At 33.6% G+C, this 10,528-nt stretch overlaps 2 protein-coding genes across 2 annotated transcripts; both read left to right on the top strand.

Annotated features, from left to right (window-relative positions):
- The first annotated feature begins 348 nt into the window (after positions 1–348).
- LOC111608601 lies at positions 349–3,568 on the top strand. The gene is made up of 5 exons (XM_023333557.1): positions 349–398; positions 617–638; positions 1,446–1,561; positions 1,671–1,703; positions 2,428–3,568. Exons 3-5 carry the CDS (start codon positions 1,446–1,448, stop codon positions 3,095–3,097), a joined length of 819 nt encoding a protein of 272 aa, XP_023189325.1. The 5' UTR covers positions 349–398; positions 617–638; the 3' UTR covers positions 3,098–3,568.
- A 1,451-nt stretch (positions 3,569–5,019) lies between these two features.
- Positions 5,020–8,868, top strand: LOC111608598. Its single transcript, XM_023333555.1, has 4 exons — positions 5,020–5,090; positions 6,350–6,468; positions 6,580–6,612; positions 7,564–8,868. The coding sequence occupies exons 2-4, from the start codon at positions 6,350–6,352 to the stop codon at positions 8,291–8,293; spliced, it is 882 nt and encodes a 293-aa protein (XP_023189323.1). The 5' UTR covers positions 5,020–5,090; the 3' UTR covers positions 8,294–8,868.
- Positions 8,869–10,528: the final 1,660 nt, after the last annotated feature.

The following is a 10,528-nucleotide window of genomic DNA, read 5'->3' on the forward strand; positions in this document are numbered from 1 at the left end:
AGTAAATTTTTAAAAACAACTTGGATAACTTATTTTTCATGTTTGATTGTTTTTAAACATAAATCTGTTGTGAAGGGACTGCAGGAACTCATCCCTCAAACTTGACCATTTATTTTTTTGTGTTACATTTTATTATTAGACTCTCCAGGGCTGTATAATAACAGAAACAAAAAACTTTGCAGATGTAAAGACAAATACACACCTGATTAAGGATTTCAAAGCTGCCCTCTAGCTGTATTGAACAGCAGGTGTCTCCACTACTTCATGTCTTGGGTCAGTACAACTCCAAGGTCACATGTCTCTTCAGGGTAAAACATCCTTCTTATATAAATGCAGTTGTAGTTTCAGCTTCTTTAGTGGAAACACAGAGGGAAGGAAAGAGCCGACAGAACCATCAGGTAGAAATTTGTTTTTGAAGATTTTTAACAGATCACCACTGCTTGGTTTCAGACTAAGCTGGACTTCGGTCCTGTTTTGTTGCAAAATGAAATATCTAAAAGTATTTAAAAAGAAGTAAGAGACTTACTTTGACTATTAGAATCTCTACTTTCTTCTCAACATTCATGACAGGTAAAATTAGTAATAAGTGTTTTATGTGTTTTTTGTCTTCTAACAGATCAACACCTGAGACAACAAAGGTAGGTTTTTCCGTTTGGTCCTCCAAACATGAGCAGGTCTTGTTACTTATATGAATTACTGTCCTTGAAATACCAAATTTCCACTTAACTTCATATTTTGGTATGTCTGATGATGTAATTTTAAAATATTTAATTATTGATGTTTTGATTAGTTACTCAGTACTTGAGTAGACTTTTACCAAATACTTTTGTACCCTTATTTGAGTAATTTCTTGGACGGCTACTTTTTACTTTTTGTTGATTAAAAATATGTGAAAGTAGCGCTACTTTTACTTGAGTACAATTTTTGGGTACTCTGCCCACCTCTGGTGATATATACAGTCGTTACATATTACAGAACGTAAATAGCCATACCTGAGCTGAGATTGTGTTAATATGTGATTGAAACTGTGAAAAACAGATGATTTAAAATGGATTGAAAACCTTAAAACTTTGCGTTGTCTTTTTTAACTTTTTTCACACTTTAGGTAGTTATTCAAACTCTGACATTTTCAAATAAATATATCTCCAAATAAAACAAAAGTTATGAGACCTAGTATTTGATATGTTTTTCAGTGAGTGATTTAATATCTTAAGTAAAATACTGTTACGCAGAAACTGTTAACTTCAGACAGAGTTAGTATTTAGCATAAATTAGATCCCACAAGCTTGGAAAAATACCAAAACCAAATGTTTGGAGAGTCCTGTAAGTGGATGCAAAATAAGATTTAACATCAGCCATAGATATTCTAAGCGTACATGAAGCAAATACATTTATTTCAGATAAATGTTCACTTTTGTCTAGTAAAAACACTGAACTGTTTTCAGATGGGTTGCCTGTTCTTGATGGTGCTTTCACTGACTGTGTTGCTGCTTGATGCAAACAATTTCCCACCTGTAAACATGGGCCGACTACAATATGCAGTTTCACAAATCTTGAATCGGTAAGTTGAACTTCTTTATTTTTGTAGTAAAACTGGCTGTCAATTGATTCCAGTATTTAACCGGATATATTTAATCATGTTTCTAAAATATGTCTGTGTTCTTCCTCAGCTACAGACCAAGCTATGAGGTTGGAGATCAAAGGTGCGCAAGTTACAACATTCATGATTTTTGAGTTCATCTAAACAATAGAATAGTTTGGAACTTACACAAAAAGAAGTGACATTTAATCTGTCATTTTTATTTCAAATAATAAAAAACCTAAGTTACTTTTGACAGGTCTTTAATTAGTATAACATTTTTTGCTTTTTGTTTATTGAGTTATTAAAAATAATAAGTTGCAGAGTAGAAGTAACGTCAAAATTTTTGTTTTCATGTGTTTTAGGTTTTTGTTCTGGTTAAATAATTAGTACAGTAATGTTTGTGTGGAAAAATAATAAAACTGAAGTATGGAGTCTTTCGAAACAAAATTGTCCTAAAAAAAAAAAGGGTTAGATGACACCAAACTGAAGACTTTTATCATCCAGTTTTTGGTAGGAAGAGAGAAAAAAAAAGAGATAAACGATAAATCACGGAAATGGAAGTAATTGAGTTTGTTTGAATTTATCATGCCATTAATTGATTTATTGATTATTGTGACCAAATATCAATCTACAGTACATAGATTGTTCATAAAGATTTTTTTGATCTGCTTTTTTTTCACATTTACAGTGTGTTTTAGTAAAATACACTAAAAAAATAGAGTTGGTAAATTTGTGAATTTATTCCTGACATCGTTACATCTGATGTTTTACACACTAATCAGATTTCCATCTCATTTGACTGTCTATTTTTGTGTTCAGTAAATTTTTCTTATTTCTTTTGACAGGAAACGCCCCATGTTCAGTCTGGTTGCAAGAATCCCGTTCAACAGTGATACTAATCAGTATGATATCAACCAAGTCACTGATGATGCCAATAATGTAAAGGACACCATCGTAGGTTGTGAGGTTTACACTGGAACAAATATACTGGCAGCCACAGTTTTAAGATGGCCTGATGTTGTGTATCAGTGTCCGGATGGACGTGTTCAGTGGCCTATAAGAAGCCAGGCTAGAACTTGGGCGGACGCGTACTGTCAGAATACGATGTCATTTAATGAAGGCAGAGCTGAGCATGCAGAGTATCGTATTCTGCAGAACTTGGATACTTGGCTCAACAATCAAAATATGGGACAAGACCTGTTGCTTTTTTACGCCTATGCTTCTCCATGTACTAGAACATGTACAAACAGAGACAGTCCCTATAATATTCTGAGTCCCTTGACAGGCTATGTAGAGTTTAACATAGTGTTTGTGTTTTCTATAGTGCACCAGCCTAGAAATGCCATTGTATCTCCAGACGTTCTACAGGATGCTCTGAAGAACCTGGGGGGAACAATCGGTCTGGACCGCATATTTCGTTGTGATAGAGTGAATGGTAGGATAAAATGTGTAAACTGTAAAGATAATGAAAATGTTGCTGGGTGGTGTTATGATGATAATCAACCGCCAGCCTAAAAAGGCAGGGGGTAATCAGTAGATGGGGCTCCCATGATTCATTACATGAACTTTAGCTTTGCAGGAACATGAGGTTTATTTTTAAAATAATATCTAAGTATTTGTTAGTCAGCTGGGTCCATGTCCAGTCTAGCTTCATTTGAATCTAACCCAAGCTATTAGAAATTAACTGATTTCACTGACCAAGAAATTTTGATGAAAACTGCATTTTATATTTCCTCAGGTCGTTTTTGTGTGATATTAAAGTTTAATTTATGATCTGAAATATTAAATGTGCATTAAAAAGAAAAAAAAGAATTTTCTGAGAAAAAAAACTTTTCTACAGTGCTTTGTATGTAAATTTTTGTGAGATTTGATTGCAGAGTTATAATCAGAATTTATTTTTATTGATCCATAATATATTCACAATAATGATGTACTTAATGGACTTCAATTTTTCTTCTGTCATAATAAAGCTTTGCTCAGCATTCACACTGTTTTATATTTATTTTTGTTCTTTTTGAAACAAGTTTCTCATTGTATCACAACAAAGTAAAAATTTGCAAAGTTTTGACCAAGAAGAAAAAAACATCAAACACATTTGACAAAAAAAAAACTACATCTATTTTTAAAAAAGCGAAGATCTTTATTAACTTTACAAAAATACTTCCTGTAGTGCTACTGATTGCTACAGGAGGCATTCATAAATCAGTTTTCTGCCTTTTACTTTCGTTCCCTTTTACACCAAAAGTATTAAAACTTTTGCCAGGTTGTCGTTCCACTGTTGGTGCTCTAACACATCTACGGTTATGCCTATCGCATGGCAGCTCCTCTCTGGGGAAGAGAGAAAACGTCCCTCCCTGCCCAACAAACACACTGCTAATATATTTTTAATAACAATTGTTCCACCCAAAACAGAAAATGGTTAAAAAAATAATTAAAGCTGCAGTTTTTAACTTCAATTACTTATAAAAAAAACCCAAACATATTTGTCAAAACTATCACAATGTTGTGACAGTACGATATAAGAAAGATAATCTGTGGAAAAAAAGGAGCTCCTCTGCCTTCTTCTATGGGCTTTATGTCATCTATAGAAATACACTGCTCTGTTTAAAACAACCAATCGGAACCAGGAGGAGGGTCTTAGCACTGTCAACTGCCCTTGTGTACGTGCCACTAACACCCTCCATTTTACCCGAATGCTCAGGCTATTATCATAGCTACTGATAATGGCAGATAAACAGTTTTACTGGAATGGTAGATTTTTCTCTCCATCATTACCACATTGAGGAGCAAGTACACAAGATTGATTGACAGTGCTAAGACCCTCCTCCTGGCTCTGATAGGTTGTTTTTGACCAGGAGCGGTGCTTTTCTTCAGATGACAATAGTAGAGCTGGAAGGAGGTGCAAGAGCTCAATCTTAGATGATCTGTCTCATATTTTACTGTCACAACATTTTGGCACTTTAAACAAATATTTTAAAAAGACAACTATTTTTGTAAAGCTTTAAAGGTTACAGATTTTAAAACAATAGTCATCTAAACAGTAAAGAAAGGTATAAAAAGATGGCTTAGGTCTGATAAATTGATTCTTCACTTTCAAAGAAAAACAAATGCTTACACTTTTTAAAATCTTCAGAGTAATTTCCTTACAGACATTGGGTGAGCAATTGAAATGCTACTATGGTGGTTATCCTGTTGTCACTATCTAATTTATGTTTTTCTTCTTCTGAACAAACCAATTATTATTTAAAAATCTATTATCAGAAGACTGATTCTATCTTGATTACGATTTAGCCAACACAATCCAACAGGCTTTCTGTGTGCTAAAAAGATAGGAAGAAGAGTTTATCACAATCTCCCGAGAAAGAAATGCAGACAAACTCGTAAAACTGGTGCACTCACATCTGACGTTTCCTTAAAGCGTTGTTTCCTCTGATTATGTTCACTTTATCAACACCTTTACTCCTGACACAAAGAGAAAACATCAGAAGCGTCTTTACAACACAAGAAGGTAAAGATTTTTGTTACGAACATTTCTGTTAAGATGTTATTTAAGTCTTACTTCACTATAAAAGCCAATTCACTGGACATCCGAATATCTAAAATTGCCCAAATTAACAAATTATTTTAATGTTAAATTTGCACTACAGCCCCCAAAAGCCTAGTTTTTAAAGATATTTCACTTTAGAATTAAGATTTTCATTTTTATGTCATACCATGGACGACTGTAGGGGATACAGTATTTTTGTATGTAGAAAAAATACCTTAGCATTACTTCCTTGATACGTAACATTTATCATTGCTGTACCTGATGAAGCAGTGCAGTTAGTTGTTTTGTGTATTTTTAATTGTTTAGATACTTGTAATGTGATGAAGATTCTGTCTCTATAGCGTTTTCTTCAGATTTGGATTTATTTTATCAAGACTAAAATCTTCAGATGAAGCACATTTCAAAAATCAGCTAACATAAGAAATACAAAAAACAAATTTTAAATGAAAATTTTATCTGCTATGGAAAAAAACCTGCCACATCTAACTATGGACTTTAAAAACTGGTAGCAACATTCTTGGCGTCAACAAATGTAAACAAAACAAAAAAACCTAGCAACCTGTTTGCATTGCTGTAGATGAATGTTTCTTGATCTATGCCTTGAAAGTTGTTTCAAAAACAAAGTTGTTCTTACTTTCTTGATTTTTCTGCTTTTTAAAACTTTTTTTTATTTCACCAACTGAAATATTTTCAAGCTGACATTAAAGTCCACCCAAATAATCCCATTATAATAATGTGAAAAAGCGTAAATGTGAATCTTGCCCCATCTCTTGCCATTGATCTCCTGTAATTACAATTTTAAATACCGTACTTGTCATCACAATTTTAGTAACAGAACATCTCTCCAGAGTACACTGTCATTGGAAACATGATTCTTCAGTCTGATTGTCTTATCACACAATGAAACAAGGACCTGTTGTTCTGAACCACTGACATGTTGATGGATACAGATATTTAATTCTGAGAGATTAACTAAGAATTTTTAGGAAGATACTGGCCTTTGAGAAATGCAGTTTTGCAAATGTTTTGAGATGCAAAATGGTAACTTCAGACACTGTCAGCCCTCTTCCCCCATTAAACTCTCTGTACAGTGAATCCACTAAGTGAACGTGATGTTAAACTTTAATGTTAAAATAAGACATTTAAATCAAAGGTAAACATAAATGTTCACTTTTGTCTAGTAAAAATACTGAACTGAAAATGAACTGAACTGTTTTCAGATGGGTCTCCTGTCCATCATGGTGCTTTCACTGACTGTGTTGCTGCTTGCTGCAAACAGTTTCCCGCCTGCAGTGGACGAGACCCAACTAAAAAATCTAGTTTCACAAGTCTTGAATCTGTAAGTTTAACTTCTTTGTTTTCTGTAGGGAAACTGGATGTAGACTGATCTCTTATGTTTCACTGGGTGCAATTAAAAATGTTTCTAAAACATGTCTGTGTTCTTCCTCAGCTACAGACCAACATACGAGTTCAATAATTCTATGTAAGTTACAGCATGCTTGATTTTTAATATACAAACAACCGAATACTTTGGAGCTGCAAGAAAAGAGGGGACATTTAATGTGTAGTTTACATTTTAAATAGGAAATTACAGAAATAACAAAACTTACTTTTTATGATAATTTTTAATTCTTAATTAAGTTATTAAGCATAGTAGGCTGTAGCATAGAATCAGTGTCAATACTTTTAGTTTTTATGTGTTTCTGCTTTTCATTCTGATTAATTACTAAAGCAATCTGTGTATGAAAAATAATAAAACTCAATAGATAATCAATTCCCATTGATACTTAAACATCAACTGTTAAACTGTAATTTATTTGTCTGGTTTGGCATTGGACTGGACCAAACATCGATCTACATGGACTGTTTATAACATTTTTTTGATCTTTAATTTATTCTTTTTACATTTACAGTGAAATTTATTACAGTACTTCCGATTGTTTACACACATACTGGTACTTGAGTCACAACGACCACAACATGCACAAAGCCCCTGAAGCAATTCTGCCACAAGCATAATTCCTGCTTTACTCTGAAATTGCAGTTTTAAAACACACATTTTTCAAAACACTGCACACAGTTTTCTGCATTTGGGACAATTTTCATGAGGAAAATCTATTGTTTCTAAATTTCTAAGTCAATTGCCCTTAACTTAGAATTATTAAGGGCATGTAGGCCTTCTGGACCTACTTGGGCGCACAAGTCCGCTCATGATGCGCCCCAATAGACGCCTCCCTGGGTGTTTGTACAGATCGACACTGTAAAATACACTATAGGTAAGATACAAATACCAAGCTTGGTCAAGTAGTGAATTTATTCCTCACATCTTTCTGTCCTATGTCTGATATTTTGCACACTAATCAGGTTTCCATATCATTTGATTGTCTGTTTTTGAACTGTGTTCAGTAATTTTTTCTGTTATTTCTTTTAACAGGAAAACCCCCATGTTCAGTGTGGTTGCGAGAATCCCGTTCAACAGTGAAACTAATCAGTATGATATCAGCCAAGTCACTGATGATGCCAATAATGTAAAGGACACCATCGTAGGTTGTGACGTTTACAATGGAACAAATATACTGGCAGCCACAGTTTTAAGATGGCCTGATGTTGTGGCTCAGTGTCCGGATGGACGTGATCAGTGGACTATAAGCAGCCAGGCTAGAACTTGGGCGGACGCGTACCGTCAGAATACGAGGTCATTTAATAAAGGCACAGCTGTGCATGCAGAGTATCGTACTCTTCAGAACTTGCGTACTTGGCTCAACAATCACAATATAGGACAAGACCTGTTGCTTATTTATGTCTATGCTTCTCCATGTGCTAAGAGATGTACAAACAGAGACAATAAGGGTAATATTCTGAAACTCTTAACAGACTACGTAGAGTTTAACCTAGTGTTTGTGTTTTCTAAAGTATTCAAGCCTAGAAATACCATTATACCTCCAGAGGATCTACAGGATGCTCTGAAGAACCTGGGGGGAACAATTGGTCTGCAACGCATATTTCGTTGTGATGAAGTGAATGGTAGGATAAAATGTGTAAACTGTAGTAATAATACTGGAAATATTACTGGGTGGTGTTATGATGATAATCAACAGCCTGGCAAAAAAAGGCAAGGGGTAAACAGTAGGTGGGGCTCCCATGATTCATTACATGAACTTTAGCTTTACAGGAACATGAGGTTTATTTTTAAAATAATATCTAAGTATTTGTTAGTCAGCTGGGTCCATGTCCAGTCTAGCTTCATTTGAATCTAACCCAAGCTATTAGAAATTAACTGATTTCACTGACCAAGAAATGATGATGAAAACTGCATTTTATATTTCCTCAGGCTGTGTTTGTGTGATATTAAAGTTGGTTTCATAATCTGAAATATTAAATGTGAATTAAAAAGAAATAAATGAAATCTATGATTTAAAAAAAAACGTTTCTGCTGTACTTTATATGTATACTTTTCTAACATTTGATGTCCTTAATTGTAAATAATTAAATAATTACTTAATTATTATTGTATTAGTAATTACTGTACTTAAATAATTACTTAAATTAAAATGTACACATTTGTTTGGTTTTAAAAAGCTGTTGGTATAAAATAACCCAGACTATTAAATGTATTCATTTCTTGAAATTGCAGAGTTACTATCAGATTTTATTTTATTGATTCATAATATATTCACAATAATGATGTATTTACTGGACTTTATTTTTTATGCCTTTATTTTCCCTTCAGAATAAAGCTTTGCTCAGCATTGAGTCTGTTTTATGTTTATTTCTGTTCTCAGGGAACAACTTCCTGACTTTATCATAATAAAGTAAAATTTTGCAAAGTTTTGACCAAGAAGAAAAACCATTAAGCACATTTGACAAAAAAAAATCTATTTAAGAAATAGATTTTAAGAAAGGCTGAGGTCTTTATTATCTTTATGAAAATAAATGATGTGACTGAAGTGAAGTCAGTTTGTCAGTGTGCTTCTTGTGCTACTGATTTGCTAAAATTAAAAAATGTTTGGATTATTTCTCATGAATCTGCACTCAGCATCCCATCAGGACAGAAATAACTAGAAATGTAGACATTTTTGCAAATTTATTAAAAAAGAAAAACTGAAATACTGCACATGGTCACGTGATATTTTAGTTTTTGTTGCGTTTTTTTTGTGAAAAAATTTCTACACTTCTTTTTTTCTGTAAAGAAACAGTAAAACAGTAAAACTAAGACGTATGATATCAGCATAGCCTATGTCTTATTCTCATTAGGGCTGAAACGATTCATCGAGTACCTCGAGTAACTCGATTACAAAAAATCCTCGAGGAAATTTATCTGCCTCGAAGCTTCGCTAAATTTATTGTATTGTAATAAGCAATGCTGTTAAATACGCAGCACACTGGTCTAGCCGGAGGGTTTTTGTGTTGCACAACGCTACCACTTCCGTTAGCGCCTGGAGCACATGTGCTAAGTTTGTAGCTATGGAGGGAACCGGAGAATGCTCAGAAGGAGAACCCCGAAAGCGACAAAAAATGTCAAAAGTTTGGGAACATTTTAGGCTAAACAGAAAGGACAACACAGCGCAATGCATCCACTGCAAAGCAGAATTGGCGTACCACAACAGCACGACATCAATGTTGCAGCATCTGAAGAGAAAACACCCGCTACATGCATCCAACTCGTACACGGTTGCCAACAGGTAACGTTTATGTTCTCTTTGCTAACTACGTTGTGTGATAATCTGCCATGTTATAGATGTAAATTGAGGCACATTATTTTGCTAACGTTACATCTAAACATAGCGGTTACTTAACCGGGTGTAGTGTAAATTGTATGTGAGGGTGGAACTGAGAGAAATTATGCAGGACTTAATGTAAGTTTGTTAATAAAAATACGCAGCAACAGATTACAGGCATAAGCTGAAAAGCATTTATTTATTGGTGTCTTTCCATCCTGAAAAGTTACAGTCTTTTCTTCTCGCTACTGTTATGTATGAATTAGAAATTTTTGATTAATATTTTTTGTAGTAATTCTATATTTGTTTATACCTAAGCAATCAAGAATAAATAATAGCATCGTTTTAATAAAAATAGCAACATTTTTGCATTTTATCATGACTAGTTAAGGCTGCAGAACTCTGTACAAACTCAAACCTTTACATTTTGAGTAAGTTTATTTTTTTCCTAATATATAGATTACATTCTGTTTTCCAATACATAAAAAAACATTTCACTGCATTTAGATTTTTCTGTGATGGTTAAAAATAATGCTTTTAATTAAAGCATCCTCAAAATTGCGTTATCAATAAAATGTTAGCATTAAATGAGTTGTTTACTTAGTTCTTTTACGTGTATGTGTATTACTCACTGAAGATAAATACATAAACTAAAAGCTGGAGTGTAGACATTTTTATAAG

Source organism: Xiphophorus maculatus, chromosome 5, assembly GCF_002775205.1.
Source record: "Xiphophorus maculatus strain JP 163 A chromosome 5, X_maculatus-5.0-male, whole genome shotgun sequence".
Classification (NCBI taxonomy): Eukaryota; Metazoa; Chordata; class Actinopteri; order Cyprinodontiformes; family Poeciliidae; genus Xiphophorus; species Xiphophorus maculatus.